Below are 23,078 nucleotides of genomic sequence, written 5' to 3' on the forward strand. Positions count from 1 at the left end.
TGCATAAACAGTAGGCTGGCAAAGTCATCTGCATCACTTACAGATACAACGTGACATAAATACACACAAACAGTACATTCAGAGAGAGCTCTCAACTCGCTTAACAGTCCAGTAACTTAGTATTCAGCATGCTCCTGCAGCACATTAAGCACAACATTGGTTTTCACACAAAAGCTGGATGGATGGACAACAGAGAGGAAAAGGAGGGATGAGATGGACGGATGAGGAGCATGAGATGGGTGCAAAATCACATATCTAATCACAAATACCACATTGAGTTGTCTGGAATGTTTTTATGCCTCCGATATTGAGGTTTATATCTTTGTCTCATCGTCAAATTGGTAGGAATCATTTGAATGATCTCAATCCTAATCCCCTTGTCTGACTTTTGAATGTGATATTAATTTAGGATCTTAAGATTTTACGTAAGACTTTTGTTAAAACATAACTTTTTAAAGTGTAATAGTAAAGGCTATAAATGCTGTTAAATCCTGAATGACTTCCAAATAAAGCTTTGTATGGAGTTGCTACAGAAATGCTACAAAAGGCTCAATAGGCTTGTGCCAGCTGGTTGCCCATAGTGATGTGAGTCAGCATGGACTGCACCAGCTCTGGGAGGTCATACTCGTGCTTCCAGCCCCAGTCTCGCCTCGCTGCGCTGTCTTCCAAAGCCATTGGCCAGCCATCCGCTGAGAAGAGACAGAAGACATATCTGATAATGGTATCCGCTGTAATAATATGACTATAAAGTATCATCACTCGTCGCTCCGTTCATTCTCCCAGCAATCTCACCGATAGCCTGCCGGACAGGATCCACGTTATAGGTGACCTTGAGGTCAGGCAGGACTTTCTGCATCTCCTGGGTGAGGTCATGTGGTGTAAAGCTCATGGCGTTGATATTGTAGGTGCGGCTGACCAGCGTGTCGGCTGGAGCCTCCAGGAACTCTAGAGTAGCCCTGAGGCAGTCATCTGGACAGGATGAGGAGGAGGTGAAGATGAAGGGAGGGAAGAGTAAAAGGTGAGGAGGAGAGGCAAAGACAAGACAAAACAGAGATGGAGGACAAAGAGGAGGAGGATTATAGTACGAATATCACTTGGAAAGGTAAACCTGCTATTACACCACAGAGTTACAAAGTCTGGCATTACCAATGTACATCATAGGAAGCCGTGTGTCACCGCGCAGATTGCACTCAAAACAACCGGACTTCACAGCTGCATGGAAGATCTGGACAGCATAGTCTAGGAAACACAAATCAGGATTGAGACCCAGAGCATGCATTAGAAAGGCTTGTAGGCCGATATTGTTAACGTTAGACAGAAGCGGGGCTAGCTGTTTTAGCCTGTTTCTCTAACAGCTTGGTCCACCACCTATCTCACATTCCTATGTAGGTCCCACCTTGAACACTTCCTCCTCAGACCTGCTCACCTGTGGTTCCTCCTCCAGGCTGGGAGTCAGCTGAGATGATGCCTGGATACCTGAGACAGCGGAAGTCCAGCCCATACCTGTGGTGGTAGTACTGACAAAGACAGGAGCTTTGCAGGGATTTGTGGTAAAAACCCTGAAGAAAAACGTCGGAGTGTATTCTGAAACTTGAGATTGTCTTTGTGTGTGTCTGTGTCTCACCTCACCCATCAGCTCTGCATGGACCTTGGAGACGCCGTAGATGGTGCGTGGTCTCTGCACACACAGGTCAGGGGTGGGGTCCCTGGGGGAGGATGGACCGAAGGCACCGATCGTGCTGGGGACAAACACACGCAGACCATGTTCGGTTGCTATGTCTAATATGTTATGGAGACCTACGAAGAGAGAGAGGCTGTGCATAAGCGTCTAAATGCTGTTGCTTACAATCTGAAGTGAAGTGTCTTCTCTTCAGAGTTAGTCTCACAGTGACATTAAGTGTATGTGAATGTACCCGTGATGTTGACCTCTTTGGCCAGCGCGACGTTGTTCTCTCCCACAGCGGACAGCACGGCTGAGTAGTGAACCAGCCAGCTGATGTTGTTGTTGACCACAATCTCCCTGAGGTTCTTATAGTCCAGGATGTCTGAGAAGATGAACGGACCTGTGGAGGACACGTGCACACAAACGTTTTAGGTAAATGTGTTCTGTATTAGCTTGGCCCAAATGAGAATGAAACCCCTAAAAACAAAACATTTACCCTTACATTACCCTTGCATGAAGGTCAAGGGGGAAATAAATGGACAGGGTTTATTCATTATTGTCTAATGATGAGGCAATGGATAATAAGAGGGTCACACAGTGGAGGCTTTTATGTACAAAATAATCTAATAGATGGAAGCCAAGTGCACCCCAGGAATTATTATATACATACCATTATGGTAGACATGGTTGGGGGGTTTCCTAATGTCAGACAGGATTACATTGTTTTTTCCAAATCGTCTCCTGAGGATGAAACATCAACATGGTCAGTTCTGGGAAGGCCTTTAGGCAGCACTGCCAGACATTTGTAATAAGTGTTATCACAGCCCCTTTTTGAGCGACTGCTCACATCCCACATTATACAGTATTTGGCCGACAGATTCTGGTGGCACTTGGATTTCTTCCTGTTGTCTTCACCTGGAACAATTACAAAACAGCTACGCCACCTTTGGAAATAGATAAACAATTAAAATCGAAGGTTATGTAAACCCCTTACCTCAGCAACGTGGCAAGCCCCACCCCTAGCTGCCCAAGCCCTCCTATAACAATAAAAAGAGGATAAATGAGTTACCATGGAGATCAAGTGTCACTGTGACTGTCTTTGACTTGATATTATAGGAAGAAACTCTGAGGAGGAAATTCAGAAAATCAGGACAATACAATGGGAGAGAGCATAATGTGAAAAATAAAAAAAACAACCGGTGATGAGGACTTTGGGGTGGTCAGTATCAGTGCAGGAGGAGGGATGAGTTCTCCCAAAAGCACACAACTGTTGTGAGGATGAGCTGATGCCACGCAACCCTGAGATCGATCGCTCAACACCGCACTGGGGCCTGCTCCCAGCATGCTTCGCTGCGCCCCTCAGCAACTGCATCACCAGCATCATACACCTCCTAGAAACAGAAGCATGCAGTAACAGCAACAATGACAGGTGTACTCGTTTGAAGTACATTAAAATACTGGGTGCATCTGCTACCATGGTGCACAACAGTTCAGTTACATTACTAAGCATACTTGTATTGTGAAGGGAAACTTAGGTCACACAGATGCTACCCTGATGTACAGAACAGTGTATACTTTTCTAATTTGTGTAAAGACGGTATAATTTATTCTGCATATCCATGTTTGATCATCTCTGTTTTGGCTCATTAAACACAAATTAAAGGCTCATGTTGCGTATTAATTAAGATGGAACAGTCAAAATAAACATACACCATATGTAAATAAAGCCCTGCCTAACCCCCACGCTTCTATCAGATGAGCTCCTTACAGCCTGCTGCTAAATATAGACTACTTCATGTACATCCCAGACCACCTTTAAGCTTATGGGGGCAGTAAGATTAATGTGGACAAAGCCGAAGCGCCAGCCTTGACCTGTACAATTACAGAACAATGCAATCCAGCAGTCCTGCAATGTATATTACATTTGTGTACAGTATAATGTTTAATTATTTGGCGAGTTGCAATACATTACGTCGCCTTTGTTGTGCCTATTCCTTTCCAAGTTCAAGGCCTTTACCTAGGTGTTATGGTCTTACTACTGTGTAACACCATGCTTTAAAGATACACCGATTATTTAGTATGATATTTTCTATGATTAAATAGAGATCCTGTCGAACTCTGTTTCCCCCTAGTCCCACCCCTGTCTTATCTGAATGTTGGATTCTAGATGTTTTTAGTGTCTTTATTACTATTTCTATCAATCAACTGTCAGGGTGCACCCCCCCCCCCCCTGCTATGATAGAGGTGGTTTTAAGACAGACAAAAACCGAAAAGAGTAACATGACCAATACGTCATTGAGCACACATTTCTTCTCAAAGTCGTATAAATATTCATATGCATGAAAAATTAAATATAATATTTATTGACAGATAATAGTCTGTAGTTTTGTATAAGTCAATAGTTTTGAGCCTCAGTGCTCTCCCTACTACCACAGCGGTACGAGCACAGCATCTCGGGGGCGAGCTTTTTGTGAACGCGCACCTCCTTCGTAGTTCACAACGGCGAAACTGTGTTCGGTACAACAGATCCTATACTCAGTACTGCAGAAGTACAGTACTACCTGCTGTACTGCGTATCTGGGTGCCGAAGTGAAAACATTACGCAAACAATAATTGAACATGTGTTATATACTGTTTTACGAGTTATAACGTCGCATGTGTGAAACCCGAAAGACATTAAAGGGTGTTTTTTTTACTTGAGGTTCGACGTGACCTTCTCGCCTTAAACTGCACCTGTGTTCAACGAAGATAACGCCGCTAACTAGCCCAGCGTCACCTATCCGGGTGCTAAGCTTGGGTAAGCTGCTAACTATCAGTAGTTGGTTGATAAGGTGACAAGGCTAAGGTGTCTGTGGAACCAGACCAACGGTAACATCTTCACCTCTCCTCCTCCTCCTCCTCCTCCTGCTGCTGATGACGATGAACGTTAGATAACTGCAAGGTTAGCCTAGCTATCATTTAACCGCCTGACATTAACTTCAGCTAGCTCAAACTTTACCAATCCGGCTGTAAACGGTTGCAGAACTGGCTACATAAAATGTATGGTCAAATTAAATGTATTCCTTACTTTGATGTGAACTGGAAAAATGAAAAGACGACTTGGACCTCCTTCACCCTGCCAATGATTGGGTTGAGGCATGAAAGTAGTCGCGTGGCTATCGAAGAGGTTCCTTGCACTGTGATTGGTTTACAGCTCGAGAGGCTTGGCGACCGAGCATGCCCAAATAAAATACAAACTTCCTGCTGTAGCCTTCACAATAAAATCTGCATTTATAAATATGGTGACCAATTGCACGAGGGAGTACAACTTTACCATTAACCTGAAAGAAAGGCAATCAAACTAACTTCCTGTGACTTCCCTTACTATTATTGCTGCCACTAAATCGCAAAACGGAGCTTGTACATTAAATTGAATAAAGCAGGGCCCTGTAAATTGTCCTGTAAACAACTGCATTGACTCATTACTGTGGCCTTTCAGTGTTTTGTAGTGATGTAACTGGACTACATTGAAATATCATATATTTTGTTCACTTCATATAGAGGAGCAAAACACCTGTACGTAATGCAATCCAATACCACAAACTACAGTCTAAAAATCACCATAGAGTTGAATCAATACCTCTCTGTGCTGACAAAAAATAACCAGTCATTACTGTCACTGTAACAAAAAGATTTATTATTTTCGTTGTCACATACGGACATCATTTGTTTCCTTAAGTGGGTGAAACAGCGCCCCTCTGTGTTGTAACGGCTGGTAAATGTCGCCCAGTCCGTGTGGTTCAAAGACGGTATTGCACCCTTACCGAAGTGTACCTAAGGGAAGCCAGGTGAAGCTAATTGCAACATATTGAGTATCAAAGAAGATGGGGTCATGTCACTCACGCCACCGCGAAACTATTAATGGACGTCTCTGGAAAAAGAAACTCTAAAGTGAATTGTGAAGCCCTTCGTACTCTGGCCTTTCAACAAACACTGGACATTTTGCATTACTTAAACTAAACAAAGGGCAGAGTTAGCTTGTCTTCCATTGTTGCTAATGATATCAGCTGCCATGTTTTTCCACTCACCCAAGCTAGCAGATGGAGAGGGGAGAGAAGGACTTTTGTCAGCCAAAAAACTACATGACCATCACAGCAACAAGTGCAGTGAGACATTACAAGACATGGAACTTCATCGAAATGAAAGGAAGGAGAATGAACATGGACTTCAAAAAACGTGAGTCAAAAAATATGTTGTCTTTATGTTTCTGTCTCTTTGCTAGCTGGTTTGTTTCCTGGTGGCTACATGTCTCTTTGTGGCTACCTGCTGTGTTCTTGTTGATATTATGAAGGCTATATTGCATTGTTGTTGTTGTTGTTGTTGTTGTCTACAGCGATGAGATTCTACAAATTTGGATTTATTGGTTGTTTTTGCGTTTGCATCACTGTGTGTCATATGTGAATGAGCCTGTGCAGAAGGTCTGCAAGTTCTTGTTTTGTTCTTCGGCTGTATTGTCATTAGCTTTAGTAACTAACTTGAATACTGTTGGCCTTCTTGGCTATCTTTTGTATGCCAAGTGTATAGATAGTGCTGTGTAAGTCATGTATGAGATAGCCTGCATGCAATGATAGCTTTTGATGTAAACATAAGCTTTTACATCTTTGAATCTGTACTTGCATCAGAATATAGGTGTTTTGTTTGCTAAGAAATCACGAAAGAAGAAATCAAGAAATGTGTGTGACTAATGTACACGCACATTAACTAAACTAAATTCAATTGAACGTTATGTGACGTTATGTATCAGTCCCACAAATCAAAACTTGTTAACTTTGTTGGTAAAATCACACATTGTCCTATTTTATACCCCATTTCTTCTTATTCTAAAGACCAGCTGGCCCCAGTCAAATAAACGCTACATTCATTTATGCAAATCAATGCATGCTTATTAAAATCAGAAGTCCCCATAAGAATAAATTAAGTGACTGTCCAGTTATTGTGAACATTTACTAGAACAATGACAGGTGTGATTAACTTAATATTGAGATGTGTTCTCGCAAACCCCTTTTAAAATTAATGGAACAAATTTCCCTCCTGTAATTAAGATGAAATTCGGTGTCAGTTATAACCTTGCCCCCGCTAATTATGAACGAGTGATTTATTCTCTGTTGCATGCGGGAAGATTAATCAGTGTCCTGCATCACTAACTGAGTGGTGGACAAGCGACACACATGCACACACGCACTCTTAGACACATGCAAACATCTATGCATGCATGACCATTGAAGCGCTGATCTGACAAGTTCATATTGAGCTGTAGGCCTGCAGGAGGAGCCTCCAAAACACCAGAGAAATTCATTATAATTTTCCACAGAAATACCTTTTTTGTTATGACTCCATTATCAAACCTTGCTGTCTTTGTAAGTACACGTATACACATACACATACACACTACACATATAATTCACTTGACACTTATGTTTAAGTGACACTTGCTTGCAGAAAATCACTCACAGAAAATAGAAGATGTGTTCCAGCAAACTGCAGGCTTTTTTTCTATTGTAGATATTTGGGCACCTGTGTTTGCTGGAAGCCACCAGGTGGCACTAGATACCAAGAAATCCAAGAAATCCAGACACTTGCATCTCTGTCCAGCAAATGCATTAAAAGAATCATCAGTTTTATCCTTTTTTGTAATTGTCTGCTGCACACTACTTGCATTTCATTTTATTTTATATCCTTTCTAACAGCTGTTACAATAGCCACAAAAGCCAATTATCAAACGTGACACATAACCCACACAATTTACAACAAATGATGGTATTTGCATGTGTATTTTCAGAAGCATTTTCAAAATTTTTATGTTTGGAATTTCTTGATCCTACAGAAGCATAAAAATAAAATGCGTAAAAATGTGAAAAAAATACATTTAAAAAATAAAATTGGTATAAATTGGGCAGGATTTATCTGTCCTGTCTAGTCTCCACATTCCAAGCTTTTGGATACGAACCAATTTTTCTTGTGGATTCAGTTCCAACCATGCAGAATGGACCACAATAGATGATGCATGTCTTATTGTTCATTTGCTTAAAGAGCCTCTGGTGTTTGTGCCATTTTGGAGGTCTGCCAAATATCTGAATATGTATATATGCACAAATTCCAGGCTTGTTTTGCTCATTGTTGCCTTGTGTGCAGGCTTGAAATAATAGGATGCTTTTCTTGCTGTGGCAGACTTGGCTTCTCCACATGAAAAAGAAGATATTCTTTGTTTTAATGTGGAAATAATTATTGTTTTCATACACACACACACACACACACACAAATGTAATTACTAGTACCTCCTGGTTGAAATAAAGGATTTTACACATACAATAACAATGAAGTAATGCCTTCTACTATTACATACACTGTCAAAACAATACCATTTACAGTAAGTTATTAGCTTCCCCACAATGTATTGTGGTGAAAAACATTTTTTGTTTGTTTTTTCACATTAGTCATACACTGCTTTCACACTTTGAAGCTGCATAATTCTACTACAGTTTTCCTCTGCTGCTGGGTGGGCACTTTGCTTCAGGGCAGATATACTGTAACATTTCAGCGAATAGTACTTGTGTCCAAGTCTCATTTAATACAAACCCTACTAAAGGATACCGATTTCATTAGAATTGTTGTTGTTATTGTTGTTAGTTAGTGTTGCACGCCCTAAATCTTCTCCCTTGTATTTGTTAGTGTTTCACTTTGTGTAAAAGCACAAGTAAAAGTCCTGGAAATCTTACGTCATGTAAAAGTACATAATTTTTTAAATTTTAGTATTTGCAGCATAATTTACTTGAAGTATCAAAAGTATTCATTATGCAAAATTATTATTGATGCATGAACATGAAAGCAGCATTTTGATATTGTCTATGTGGAACTAATTTTAATTACTTAATTACTTGTTATATAATGTTGAGGATTGTAGTATATAACAATGCAAACCTTTGTAAACCTATAAAATCTATATCTGAAAGGTAACAAGTAACTATAGCTGTGAAATAAATGTAGTTGAATAACAAATGCAATATTTAGTATAAAGAAGCATAAAAATGTAATACTCAAGTGAAATACAAGTACCCCAAAATTATACTTGAGTACAGCACTTGAATAAATGTACTCCTCTTAAGAGCTGATCTGTGACCGACATTAGAAAGCTGTTTATCTAAAATGAATGGAGCTGAAACTCCCAGTTCCCACTATAGTCTCCAATATTTGGCTTAAAAATAAAAACAGTGCAACCGTTTGAAATTAGCAAAATATTAGATGTAAGACATCTCTTTTTAATTTGGAGCTTCTCATTTGGCCTCCTCCTTGTTCATCCACCCACAAATGATAAACTACTTGCCACAAAACACTGTTCTATTAACACAGTCTGGGATATAAAATGGACAAAACACATGTTCACAAATAGATAATGTTTGTAACAATTAAGTCATAAAAAGGACAATTTCTGCAAATAAACCCTCTCCGAAAACAAAGATATGGACTCATATTGTATGTGAATGAGCTCGGCCTCAGCGCCATCCTAGCATTTAGTCAGTGCTCTCCTAATTCGCCATCATGACTCCGGCCACTAATGGGATTGTAGTTAGGCCCATTTATTGCCATTAGGGAATTGAGGCTCCATACAGTGGGTGAGGGGTTAATTAGAAACAACTGAAGGGGTCAGAGGTGTGTATATGTCTGTGTGTGTGTGTGTGTGTGTGTTGAGCACATGCGGTCACGAGAGGGCTGGACCTTTCTGGTAATAGGGGGTGGATTTAAACAAGGATCCTCGGGAGAAGATTTATCCGCGGGCTGTGACACAGGGACAAATAGTGCTGATAGGTGAAGGCCTCTCGCTGTAGAGCCCAGTCCGGATGACAAATAGCTGGAGTGCGTGTGGAAAATAGGATGCCAGACCATATTCACTTATCACTGAGTCAGGCCCTTCCATGAATGGGCTCTTGACGTCCAGCGGGGACCCATTCGCTTCTCTCACTCACCTCTTGTTTTTTTGTCCCTGCCTCGCTCTTTCCTCCTATCTATCTCTCTTCTCTTTAATACTCACTTCCACCCCCCTCCTCATCCCCTCCACGCTCACCTCCTCTCCTTCAGCGCTCTCAGCAGTATCTCCCCAGCCTCTCAGCTTCCCATATTACACTGCCAGATAAGAGAGGAGAAGGCCCCGACTGACAGGAACCCCAAATTAATTTACAAGCAATGATGCCGTTCCTGGGCTGATAGAACAGTCTTTATACAATATGAAGGGATAGGGAGTGACGCCTCGGAGGCTCCACTGGGGAGGGAGTGCGGCCGTTGCTATCTTTGTAATTATAAGGAGATACCTTGATCCCTCTCTGTCTCTTTCTGCCTCTCTTGGTCTCTTTTTCCTCAATAAATACTGTAGAAACAACAACAAATCCGAGCGTACTGCTATGGATATAGGCAATGAAGAAGTCAGTTCGGCTTCTTTCTCAAGTTTTCTTTTCTTTGCGTGGCTTATACTACGCATGATTTGCTCGCACATTACACACTGTATTCTAAAAGGCGTTTTGTTTCAGAAGACAATCGGGCCACAGTTGTTCCTTCCTCCTCAGTCTCCCACCGCTGTTACTTTCAACACTTATTGCGCGATTCGCCACAGCTCTGCGGCCTAATAGGCTTACCGCACCATAGAATCTAAAGAAATGTAAGTGGATTAAGGAAATCAGTTTTCCAGTTTATATGGCATTCATTAGCCACTGCCAACAGTTGATGTTGGACCAAAGCTTCTACTATGGGAGCTATTACACCCTGAGTTTTTGGCATACATGCTTCAAGCTCTCCTGACAATCGCTCCAAAATGATGAAATAAAAAGAGGGAGTCTGGATCCGGCGCTCATGCTTTGCTCTCACACGGTCGAGGGCCGGTGCTGCTCGGGTCGTCCTCGCTCACTGACTGGCTGGGTAACAGTTTTCCTATAGAAACACAGGAGCTGCCTAAGGCCCTGTGACATACAGCGAGCAACCAAACTTCCTGTGTCGTTGTAATTTACTGTTGTGTCAGACGGTGATGTTCAAATCAGTGTTGGAAAGGAGACACAGAAGCCTTCCTGTCTTCTTTTCCTTTTTTAACCAAACAAAATGCCACTCTACAGACTAAAGTGTACAGCCCGACCGATACTGGATTTTTGAAGCCAATACTGATATCAATATTTCTGATTAAGATATATCAGCCGATAGTCAGTTTTTTTTTAACAAACAATTTTGTTTTAACAATTGTGGCCAAGATACTTACTAAGCGTGACATTTTACAGTGGAAAAATCAACTTGTCTCTGGGGACAAACGATGTAATGTTGACACTGCCGACATATACGCTGATCTAGCTCTACTGAAATGTCGGCACATTTGAAATTTTAGCACATGACAAGAAAACACCTGATGTGTCGTGTTTTATTCTTTGGAGATGACTGCTGTGTGAGTATGTGATGTTTGAATCCAGCTTGGTGTGGACCAAATCAGAACTCAAAACAAAAGGTTTAGGACTTGGACTTGACTCTCTCGCAGTTTATGCTTTCAACCCCGCCCAGGAGTTTTTCCTGTCGTACCTGCTTTTTGCCGCAGCATGAGTAAATCTTACCAGGTGAGATCCGGTCTGAAGATGTTCAGTTCATACAAACAGACATCATAATGACGTATTAACTGAAGGTTTTAAGCAGTCAACAATCTTAAGACCTGAACCTGGTTAAAGAACTGGGTCCATGGCAATATAATTGAAATATTACATCCACATGTGAGTGGGTGTCCTTCCCAAAGCATAGGAATGGATTTGTTCACATAGTTTGGAGGCTAAATGCTTTGTGAGCTGTGAAATGTGTAATTTGTTGAAGCCAGTGTTCGGGGGCAGCTGCACGCAGTTACACAGTCCTGCCCTGATGGCAGTCCAGCAATCCGACACACACTAAACCGATTTAGGTCCAGTTAACACGTAAATGTTGGATTCCCAGCGTCATCGGCTCCGGCTCTCTGGGTCACAACGTAGTGACGGTTAATTCAGAAGAGGGACGTGTTGCCTCGTTGGAGGAGAAGTATGAAGCCTCTTCTCTTTGACAGAGTTTAGGACGCTTTATAACCTCCTGCTCTTCTTCCTATTTTTTGTGACACTTTTTGCTTTTGTTGACACATGTTGTCGCCTTTTTTTGTCTTTTATTCCCGGAAAGCCTAATATTAGACCTGAAAAACATTGTCAATTAATCCATTAGACATGAAAATGTGAATATTTGCTGGTTTTCTTCATTTTCTTCAAGAAAATGAATTGAATTGAACAGCTTTGGGTTTTCATTGTTTGCGTGCACACAATAAGTGGATTCTTGGATTGAAAATCATCAAGCTTTTTAACCTCCGTTACGCGTGTGTAAATTGAAAGTATGCAGCGTACATACTTGTACATGTACATGCTCTTAGGTTTTGTTTAAAATCATGAGTGAAATCCAGGTTTAGTCCATGAGAATCACTGATTTTAGATGAAGGGAGCTTAGCTTTTTGAATGCTTCAGTGTGCACTGTGTGAAACAATAACACAATTGTAAGTGCACAATTACACATAAAATGGACGTGGTGGAAAAAATAAGTCTGACTCAGAGGCTTTTATTTCTGCAGGATAATAAAAAAGGAAAAAAAAAGTCCAGACTGTAGATATCAAATCTGTTGACTACGATCTGGGAATCCAGAACCTCTGATACGCTCAAAGCGCGGCATGAGGGAGAACGGGTCGAGGCTCCACTGGCAATGAAGCACACATTACTTGGTAACAGTTGCGGGACGAGATCCCGGCGCTAACATAGCTGCCACGGAGACGCGCAGCAGCCAGATCGTGCTTATGTGCGGCTCCGCTCCTCGCAGAGAGGCAGAAGTGTAAATCCAAAAGCTGAAAACTCCATTAGGCCGAGTCAGTCATGCATCCGTGTGCTCCAGTGCCAGACAGCTCTGTAAATCAGCTTCCCTTTTTGCTAGCTCCACTGAAGAAAACAATATGGGTAGTGTCTGGGTACTGAGCATCGGGCCCTTGGGTTACACACACACACACACACACACACACACACCCTAGGGGCCTGGCTGCTACAGAGTGCGACCAAATGCTCTGATCCAGGTTGCACTAACCGCTGACATGTGCACCTGTCAGACATGGGCTGCTGAAGGTGTGCGTGCATGTCTGTGTGTGTGTGTGTGTGTGTGTGTGTGTGTGTGTGTGTGTATGTGTTTTGATATCCAGACTTGGTGAGTCTTTTATGCCAAAACAAAATGTATCAAGCTCCACCAGACAGTGTGTTCAGATTCATAGATTCATTAGTGTTTTTCCTTGAGACATGTGTATTGTCAGGATTTGTTCTTAAGTGTATTTTTTCTTCTTTTTTGTACACTCTAAACAATACTTGAGCTCTTCAATACAATAATTTGATCATTGACTGACAGTGTGACCAAATCTTTCACAGAATGACTTCCTTCTGAAATTGGATTTGGATTCTCTCTCTCTCTCTCTCTCTCTCTCTCTCTCTCTCTCTCTCTCTCTCTCTCTCTCTCTCTCTCTCTCTCTCTCTCTCAGACACACACACACGCAAATACACAGACTGTAAAGTAAACGGATTTGGAGTGTGTCCGCCCGTCCTAATCTGTTGGCCAGTAAAGGCTGACTGAGGCCTAGCAGGTGCTAGACACTTGTCTGTGGAATGTGGAGGGCCAGACCTCAGACCTCCCACCAGGACTGAGCTTCCTCTGTGCTGCAAGTGTGTGTGTATGTATGTTACATGTGGAGGGTGTGTGGGTGGCGGTCACCACCTGCTCTCGACCTAATTTCAGTTTTTTTCCTCCGACCACAACATTGCATTGCACTCTGTAGGGTTTGAATCTAAATTATGATGGGAAAAAAACCCACATTATAAGATATTTAGTTGAAATGCATTCATGTCTTAATATTTTAAAATATATTCATGTTTTCAATTGCATCCACTAGTCAAGAGAATTAATATTAATGACTAATGATTTCAGTGGGTTTTCCAAGATTCAATGCTGATATTTGCTTTGGTAAGCTCACATAAAACACGTGACTAAAACATAAAATGACTATGGTTGACATAAAACCTTTACATGTAAAAGACTTAATGTACACTACAGCACAGTATACAGTAAGTTTACCCAAGATTCATTGAAATGTAAAACAATGTTTTCCCATTCACATCGCACAAGTTGGGTCAGTGTACGTATGCATACAAGAAAGGTCATCCAAACAAATTACCCATAATACCTCAGTTCAGCCTCCATACAGACCAGGGTCAGGTTAACCTGCTGTTGACCCCCTGTTGACCCCTCTCATTTAAGCACCCATCAGGTCAGCTGGAATAGTAGCTGCTGCTGTTTTGCAGTGTGTCAGTTACAGCTATTTACACGTCCAACAGACACATGGCATTCATTTGGAGTCGTGTTTCTGGCCACCTGATGAATTTAAGTTCAATATTCACTCTCCTTTTAGCTCTGTTTCTGGTCTCTACCAACTGCTGGGGGGATTTATGTGGCTCTTCAGCCCGCTAAATGCTCCACTGTGTTCACCAGCTAGACGCTAACTTTGTCTATCAGGGCTTTTTTTTTTGCTGAAACAGCTGCCATCTGAGCTGTGAGAGTGAACCAGAACAGTGAAGTTGTGGGCTGTGAAACCAAAACAATACCGCCAAAAGACCCTGAACGCTCTGCGGAGCTGAGGGGAAGTCCAGAGCTGGGTGACCATCACCATGAGCGACACTTTTCACATTACATGTAGTCATTTGTTCCATTGTTGACTGTTGATTAGTGTAGCTTTAGTTTGTGTTGAACTTTATGTTTACTTTCAGGTATGGTACGAATGCCTTATGGCTACAAGGAAAAAATCAGATACAAGGTCATTTCATTGCTTTCAATCCTCTTTTTTTTCCTGTAGTTGTTTCTACAAATTGTATCCTTCTGCCAATGATGATACAATGTTTGTTTGTTGAGCTCAAGCATATTTTCTGTGTGTATTTTGAGAAAAAGTCTGCAAAAGATCTGTGGTGTTTGCTGCTGTTTCCAGATTTGTCTCTGTTCATGCAGTGGTAATCATAATATCTGTTAATTGCAGACCTCCCTTTTGTAGTTTAAAAAAAAAATACTATCAATTCAAGCTTATCAGCGTAACAACACGCAGCCTTAAATGAGAGTGAATCAGCAGCTCTGCGCGCTGTCTCCGATGTCTTTAATGTAGATTAATGCTACCTGCCTGCATCTCCACTGCCTCTGTGGACAGCAATTAAGAGCAATAATCACCTTTTCATGGTCTGCTCTCTTAGTAGGTCATTTCCCTCCACCTCATAGCCCCCCCCCCCCACACACACACACTCTCCCACCCACGGTCCCAGTACCTTCAACAAATAGAAGATAATGAGGAAAGTTTGGAGGGTGTTTATGTTGTCGTGCGCTGTGTTTTTGTGGGCGTTGTTGTTATTCTAACCACTGAAAAGCAGGAGTCAGTGCTTTAAACAATATGCAGATTATTCAGATGTAAGATAATTCAGCTTTTATTTTGGCCAGGATGTGTGAGGCATTTCACACATTGGGGAATATATTCAATGAAGGTAAAGGGTTGAGCCGCTGATTTATTTCTCCTTCCCTACCTCTCTCTTTTCCCCCCTTTCTTCCTTCCTCTCTCATTTTTCCCCGTGTCAGAATGACTGATGGTGGCCAGCAGAACCGGGTGTCCGGCATTATACCTCCGACAAATGGCTGCGGCCCGCTCGGCCAGGCCTTGGACCGGACAGAAATCAATATTTCACCATTTAAAATCTATCAAAAGAGGATTTTTGAGAGTGCTACAGCTGCCTGCATTCCCTTCCACCCACCACCAACCTCCTCCTCCCCCCTCCACCCTGCCATGCCACAAACACTGAATCAGACACTTTGTAGTTACAACTAGTAATCAATAAGCCAGCACCTTCACAGATCTTAACCGCGGTCGCCTCGGAACGGTGATGGATGGCGAGGAAGGCCGCGATTCATTTTGTCAGGCCATTACGCCGGCAAATTCTGTCCACTTCATCCTGCAGACGATCATTTTTCACACTTCATAAGGAGCAGGAATGGATTGCGATGGAGGAGAGGGAGAGGAAAAAGAGAGGAGAGGCAGACAAAGGGAAGGCAGACGGAGAAAGAAAGTCAACCAAATAGGGAGGAAATTAAGAATATGGAGAAAAATTGAGAGGGAAATGCAGAACCGAAAAGGGGGAGGAGAAAACAAGAGAGTGATGACAGACGGTATGAGAAAGCAACAAAAGGAAGGAGGAAGCAGAGATGTAAACCAGACTGAGTGGCTCCTGTAGCCATTTTCTGTTATCGTGGAAAAGATAGTGACACCATGTGACACAAAATCATTAAAACCTCAGCTTGCTTTCATTTTCATGTTTAAATGTCTATTGAAAGATCACATTAATCTCTATTGGCTGTGAAAACAACCTTTTTGATTCACGGAAACCGCCAAAGAAAAGTGCGTTTCGTTAGCTAAAAACAAGACAACAGCGAGCTAGACTGTGTTTATGCTGTGTGTAACCAAATCAGTCAGGGGGGAAATTGATTTCCCCCCCCCCCTCGCTGAAAGCATTTTATCGCTATAAAGCACACAAGGGCAAAGTAACCATGAACAAGTCCCTCTAGTCAAACGTATTATGTTTACAAAAACAGCAAAGTGGTAAATTAGCCGAGCTAAAACGCACCGCGCGCTTCCACACAGCAAAATATTGTGCTATTACTTCGCTTCATGTTCAATTATAATAGCCTCGGAGTACTTTGTGTAAAATATCAGCTTGTATTAGAACACGTAGTGGTGGCAGGAAACAAATGGACTTAAATTAGAGAGAGAAAATCCTTCCTTCCCTCCTTTCTTCACCTTCTGTCATTTGCATTAATATATCTCTGCCTCCCCTCCTCCCTCTCCCACCTTTCCCTCCCTCCCTCTCTTGGCGCGCCTCCCCAAGACCCACGGTGTTCTTGTTGGATCGGTCTTGCCTCGAAAAACAAGCGACAGCTGCTGTGTGTGTGTGTGTGTGTGTGTGTGTTCGTGCTGTCCTTTCGTCGTGGTGTCGCCCCATATGTTGGCCCTCACCTGCTGGCGGGTGAGGATTATGAGCTACAAGCCCTTATTAAAACTGGATTTGTTTACCCTCCTGCTTGCACGCCGGCGACAACAAAAACAGTATGACCCGTCCGTCGCTGGGCCACCGCCCGGCCGTGAGAAAAGCCACGGCGATTTAGTAAAACACACAAAGGTTGAAGCTCATTTAAAAAAAAAACTGGAAACATTATTTTCTGACAACACAGTGACCGGAGCGGAGAAAATGCCTTTAGAGGACAAAACTCCACACTGTTTGTGATGTAGTTTAGTGAAATTAGTCTCCAGGCTTATAATAAGGTTAGAATAAATTGAATTCCTGAACCCTCTCAAGTAATAATCAATGTCAGCATGTGCCATCAAGGCTTTAACGTCAGGTTTTCATTCCAACCAGTCACTACGTCAGTAACTAGCATTATAGTCCTTAAACACTCCATATTCTATCACGGTTTATGACTTTTTATATCTCAATGTCAATATATATCTGTTGTCATATAGTAAAGCTGCTGCAGAATCTTTTAAGAAACTGTTTATGGATAAAATCCCCAGTCGAAATATCTGTTTCCGGCTTATCCAGCAAATTGAATACCTGAAAAATCAAAGTATTTCATCACACAGAGGTTCAGTATTGCCATTAGTCCTGCTCATTGATTTGCAGCATTGCCCGCAATAGACTAATACACCCAGAGATATTGAGGGGATGGATGCCGCGCTATAAAAGGTACAACAAAATGTCTCTTCAGCCTGTACATTAATGGGCCGGTTAAAGGATGTTCGTTCCATCTTTTGTATTCTTCATAGTCGCAGTCTCCAGGCTTGAGGATTGGTTTTTGGTCTCTCCTTCCTCCTCTCAATAAGCTCTTCTTCTCTCCGCCTGTTATTAAAACATCCTTGGATCCGCAGAGGTTCAGATATAATCTGTTGTGTTACTCAGTGACCTTTCTATTTCTTTTTTTCTGTTCCTTCATCTGTTTCTGTTTGGGCCCTGACAAGGACAGCAACCTCTTTCCAGCTCATTTTCTCTCTTTCCTCCTTTCACTCTAATATTCTCCACCTGCCCCCTCTCTTTTTTTTTTTTGTTTTTCTCTTCCCCTTTTTCCTTTTTCCCTTGTATCTGTCCTCCACCTCCAACCCTTTTTGTATATCTTTTCTTCATCACCTCTCCTATTTTATTTCTTCACTCTCTTTATTATCCTGCTTTCTGTCTCCTTTATGTGTTCTCTCATTGCTCCTCCTTTCTCTTATGTCTCTCTCTCTCTGCCCCTCTCTCTCTTCTCTTGGCCTTCATTACCTCTTTCTTGTCTTTTTCCATCATGATAATAGTTTTCCTTTTAATAGGAAGCCATCAGTCACAATAAAAGTTCGGCCTGTGAGTCTCCTCCTCTCAGCCACCAGTTAAAATCCACATTAATAGTGACTATTCTCATGGACTCTCTCTCTCTCTCTCTGTCTCTCTCACACTCATACAGTACATACATATACTCACATCCCACGCCGCCTCACCCCACCCTCAGCACCAACACTGAATGACTGCAAAGTCAGCATCTTTTTTTATGGAAATTAATGGGGAGTGTGACGAGATATGGAGGTTGAGACAGGGAGGGGGGGAATACAGGGAAAGGAAATTAAAGGAATGACAAAAGAATAAAAGTAGAGAAGGAGAGAAAGGAACGTGGGCAGAGTGAAACACAGGGGGAAAGATGAGGGAGAGAGTCAGATGGAAAGATGGAGATAAGGTGAGGAGAGGAAGAGGAGAGGAGAAAGAGGAAGGAAGAGGCAGAGGATAAATGGGGGAGAGAGTTGGAGAGGGAGGCACCGAAAGGTAGAGAGGCAAAGTCAGCATCTGTCATGGAAACGAATGGGGGATGTGACAAGTTATGGAGTCGAGACGAGAGGGAGGGAGTCAATGAAAAAGACTGAGGTGTAGTTGGAGGTGACGGAGGGGAAATGGCTGATTTGGTTCTGATTATGTTGCTACACCAAATGTTTGTCTGTACCTGACGGCATCGCACTACAGTCCTTATTTGTGTGTGTTTTTATTCTTGTTCTGGTACGGGTTAAAGATGGACCGGTAATTTAGGCAAGGATGAAAGAGCTGAGCAGAAGGGGATGAAACATAAGAATGAATGTGTAGTTTTGTTGCCCATGTAGACGTTATATACAGTATGTTTGGAGAAATCCCCCTTTCCAAGCATCAGTTGCGTAACGCGTCTTATGAATCTGTGTACGCTTGTGGAAATCTAATCTGTGTGCATTGGTGGTTGTTGGCCTTGTGGCAGGATGAGAGATATTACCGCTATATTACAAGCTTGTCTCATTTCTGTCCATCACAGCTGTATCATCTGGTCAACTTTTGCCACAGTTGCCAGAAGGGGGCACAAAACTCCCGGCTGAGAGTCGTTACAGGCCAAACGGAGAGGAGCTGCAGGCCTCCACCTCTGGCCGGCCGGCTGGCTCCATTTTTAAGTGTTAGTTTGTAACATTTTCATTTATATGGACGCTTTATTAGGTTTCCTTTTTTAATAGTCACTCTAAAATTGGCTGGAATTATTTTTTTCTCTGGACGCCACTTTTACTATAAGAATGAAATAACAGGCCAGTTATGGCGAGTTTATATATATGATACCTTTCGACAACAAGGCAATTCATAGTGCTTTACATGGGACATAAAAGGCTTTAAGATAGAATATAAAAGAAATTCAGAATATATATAAAGGCATTATAAATAGGATTTGTAGGTTAAAATGAAAAAGAGAAAAGAAATTAAACTAAACATATCATATAATCATATAAACGGCATTAAAAAAACTGCAGGGCAATTCATAGCAGAACATTAATAAAGTGTGTACAAAGATGATGAGGTGAAAGGAAAACAAAAACTATAAGGGACTAAAGTATTAAACTTCCATGAGTTAAAATGACTGCAGATGTATTTCACTCATGTCTAAAAATTGAAGAAAACCTTAAAATCAATGCTGCAAATTGATGAATTATATTCTACTTAAAGGCGACTCTAAAAAAAAACACAAACATGTAAATAAAAAGGAGTTCTTCAACGCGCTTCAGTTTTAATAAATGAGAAATCAGGCCCAGGTTAAGTAGCTCAGAGGCAGGGACAAAAGCCAATTTCCTTTCTGCTTGTCACCTTTTGTGCCAAAGCCCATTGGAGGATTGAACCTGTCAATCAAGACTCAAACCAGCATGTTGCCCCTGCAGCAAGACAATGACAGAACCCCTTTTTTTATGGCTTACCCCCTTTGAAGGGGCTTTTAATGGCGTTTTAGTTCAACAAAAACTGGCACTCTTTTCGTGTGAGAGACAACACACAACATGCCGTGTCATACAGTGATATGTGCAGCAGATCAGGTCACACAAGTGTGCGAACTCTTGATTTGACCTTTTTTTTCAAGTAATTACTGGCTAGCTGTTTTTTAAATGCAGCCTTTTCCTCCAAAAAGCCTTTGATATTCAGGTTATCATTTTTGCGTGGGTTTACATGTAATCCTTTAATAATACTGGAGTCTTGAAAATCCCTTTAATGTGCGTCAATTTGGAAAAAAATTAAGCAAGCTTTTGCAATGGAATCAGTGACATTAATGCATTAAAAGTCTTTGATTTATTAATAAAAATGTGGCACCAAATTTCCTCAGCTCTCCAGACTTATTGCAAGTTTTTATCATTTAAAAAACGATGCAGTGTTTCATCTTAACTTGCATCAAACTTTCCACATTAACCATATGAGCATGAAGTTGGTGCTGCATGTGTGTATGCAGTGTTTTATAATGAAATATTCTGTTTTTTATTTGAGAAAGTCCACTAATCCGTTTATTATAATAAAGGGAGTATACTGTACGTGTGGAGAATAAAAGTCATTTAGCACATGTTTTTAGTGTATTGGTTTCTCAGCAGGGAAGACTGAAAGAGGGGGGAGGAAAGGGAGAAAGCGAGAGGGAATTGGGTGCTAAAGCACAGATTGAATAAACTTCCCTCGGCCGGCCAAGCATCACAGACATCAAAGTGAAGACATTGTTTGGGAGGAACAATGGCTGCCGTCACAGTCCAGGAGTTCGTGTGTTGTTGCGTGTTTGCTCTCCCAGAATCCCCCTCTGACGGCGAAATCACTGGATTATCAAACCAGCAGATGCAAACCACAGAGAACAATATCATCGGCAGCCCTCAGAGGGGGATCCTCAGAGGCCCGTCTGTAAGAGACGCACAGATAACATCAAACAAAGAAAGTAGGTACTTCTGCTCAAACCCAGGAAACTCCGCATTTATTCACTTTGACTTCCACAGTGTTTTTTTTTAAATACATCATTTAATAAGCCATATTAAAACCCAATAAAAGTAGATATGACAATAACTATTCAAGAATAAACTTCCCTTTAAAGTGGATTTTATCTTATTTAGTTTGTAAGTTGCACAGTCTAAAATATTTTCCTGTAAATGTACATTTATGCACTAACTTTGCCTTGAAGTGACTGTGATTTTGCAGTATGTTGCTTGAGAAATACAGCAGTGAAATCTGACTTTAAACTAAGTGAAATTACAGTGTAAATCACATACAATTCACACAGGAAAGAGAAACATTTTGAGTGAAGATTTTAAACTACAAACTTTGAAACAAACTCCTACTCATTTTAAAGACGCAAAGTTTTTACACCTCAAAATCAAAAATGTTGAACTTTAAAAAAAGGAATGCCCACATGCAGAAAATGTCTTATTACCTTTTCTTTTTTTTGGCCCTTTTTAGGATCTAAATATCATTTAATGCTTCATTCAATTATATAAAAAAAAAACCTAACCATCTGGCCGTCTTTAACAAGGTTAAACCGCATCTAAAGAATTACGAGGAAACAACAACGGGCCGAGTGTGTGCACGCTCTGGAATGGCCTGTCCCAGTCAGCTGGGAGCATATGGGAATGCCATCAAACTGTGATTTGCTGTGTCGACATCCTTCTAACCTCTGGGATGCTTCAGCCATGGAGGTCCAGGATACCCCTGCACTTCCCTGACACTTGAAAACCACGGACAGACTGGTGGGGATAATGCAAAACATAGAGACGGAAAGGGAGAAAAAAAAGGATGAAACACTTGTAGTTTTTGAACACGTTCGGTTTTCCTGTCACTGGTACACTTAAAAAAATGTATTTGAAGCTTTCGTGGGATTAAAGTTGTTTTGGTATTGCTGCCGAGGCTGCTGTGATTATGTGTGAAATAGCGTGTTTGAGAGACAGAAATCCTTGGAGAAAGTCCACCTGGGCATCTACTGGCCAAACAGCAAATCAATAAAGATCAGAGTAACGGCAGGACACGCGCATACAAACATACACAGAGGTTCAGTGAATAAAACTAACACTAATCGCACTTGATTAGCAGAGGCTCTAACAGAATCGATCTCTGGGTCCGTTAATGGGAAGTCATTAGCGTTTTTTAATGAAGCCAAGTTTGGCAGAAGCAAGACGGGAAACAGAAAAAGGAGGGAGGTGCCGAACACGGGGAGAGGAGAAGAAATCCAGAGAAGAAACATTTTGCCCATAATGTCTGGCCAGAAATTCTGCAATTTTTTCAAGTTAAGCAGGTCTGCCCCTCTGCACACCCCCCCTCCCCTTTCCCCATGTTTCCTATTATTAGCATGTAGCTTGTTAGCTCAAACCAACGTGTTGCTGACAGAGGCAGCAACTTGTTGAAAGACACAGAAAACACCAAAAACACTGGCTCCTACGTTTCCCATAATGCAACTGACTCAACATTTCGTTAGAATCGAGAGGAAAAAATGGAACCTTTTCCACAAATTAGTGATGGCTGAGTAAAATCTCTGGTGGTAGAACGTGAGTTTATAATATAAAGTGTTTATAGAAGTAAAACTCTTGAAAGAAAGCAGTGAAAGCGCCCTGGGGACCTGACTCTGAGAAATGCTGACATATACAAATGCAGTGTATGCGTTTAGCTGACACTCTTATCCAGAGCAATGTAAAAGAAGTGCAACAGCAGAAAAAAAAAAAAAATCCTAGATAACCGAAATCCCAAGCAGCTGTTGTGCACCCAGACAATAGATGTGACAAACATTTGTCTCCCCCTGAAACGATGACGGGAAATAAAGAAGAGGCCGGGTAAAGAAATACGAGCCGAGGAGCTGCGGGCGCCGTATTTATTTTGTCAGGAGCTTTTCTCAGTGCTCGAACAGGAGGAGGAAGATACAGGAGGAGGCAGATGTGATTCAGGAGGGAGTGGGGGGGGGGGGGGGGGGGGGGGGCTGTGATTACTACAGTGTG

General features: G+C 41.7%; 1 protein-coding gene across 1 annotated transcript; it reads right to left on the reverse strand.

Moving 5' to 3' along the window:
* Nucleotides 1-549: 549 nt before the first annotated feature.
* Nucleotides 550-3,047, reverse strand: LOC139306843 (L-threonine 3-dehydrogenase, mitochondrial-like). The gene is made up of 9 exons (XM_070930805.1): nucleotides 2,861-3,047; nucleotides 2,658-2,700; nucleotides 2,334-2,404; nucleotides 1,914-2,063; nucleotides 1,625-1,797; nucleotides 1,427-1,517; nucleotides 1,147-1,239; nucleotides 793-969; nucleotides 550-689 (listed from the first exon to the last, which is right to left on the reverse strand). Exons 1-9 carry the CDS (start codon nucleotides 3,045-3,047, stop codon nucleotides 550-552), a joined length of 1,125 nt encoding a protein of 374 aa, XP_070786906.1.
* Nucleotides 3,048-23,078: the final 20,031 nt, after the last annotated feature.

This window comes from Enoplosus armatus, chromosome 24 (assembly GCF_043641665.1).
Source record: "Enoplosus armatus isolate fEnoArm2 chromosome 24, fEnoArm2.hap1, whole genome shotgun sequence".
Classification (NCBI taxonomy): domain Eukaryota; kingdom Metazoa; phylum Chordata; class Actinopteri; order Centrarchiformes; family Enoplosidae; genus Enoplosus; species Enoplosus armatus.

Excerpts from the sequence above, each read along its gene's own strand:
- LOC139306843 (XM_070930805.1), bottom strand. The coding sequence starts at position 3,047 with ATGATGCTGGTGATGCAGTTGCTGAGGGGCGCAGCGAAGCATGCTGGG. Across the intron at positions 2,405-2,657 it reads GGGCTTGCCACGTTGCTGAG|GAGACGATTTGGAAAAAACA; the intron begins GTAAGGGGTTTA and ends TTTCATCCTCAG. Across the intron at positions 1,518-1,624 it reads ATGCAGAGCTGATGGGTGAG|TACTACCACCACAGGTATGG; the intron begins GTGAGACACAGA and ends TGTCTTTGTCAG.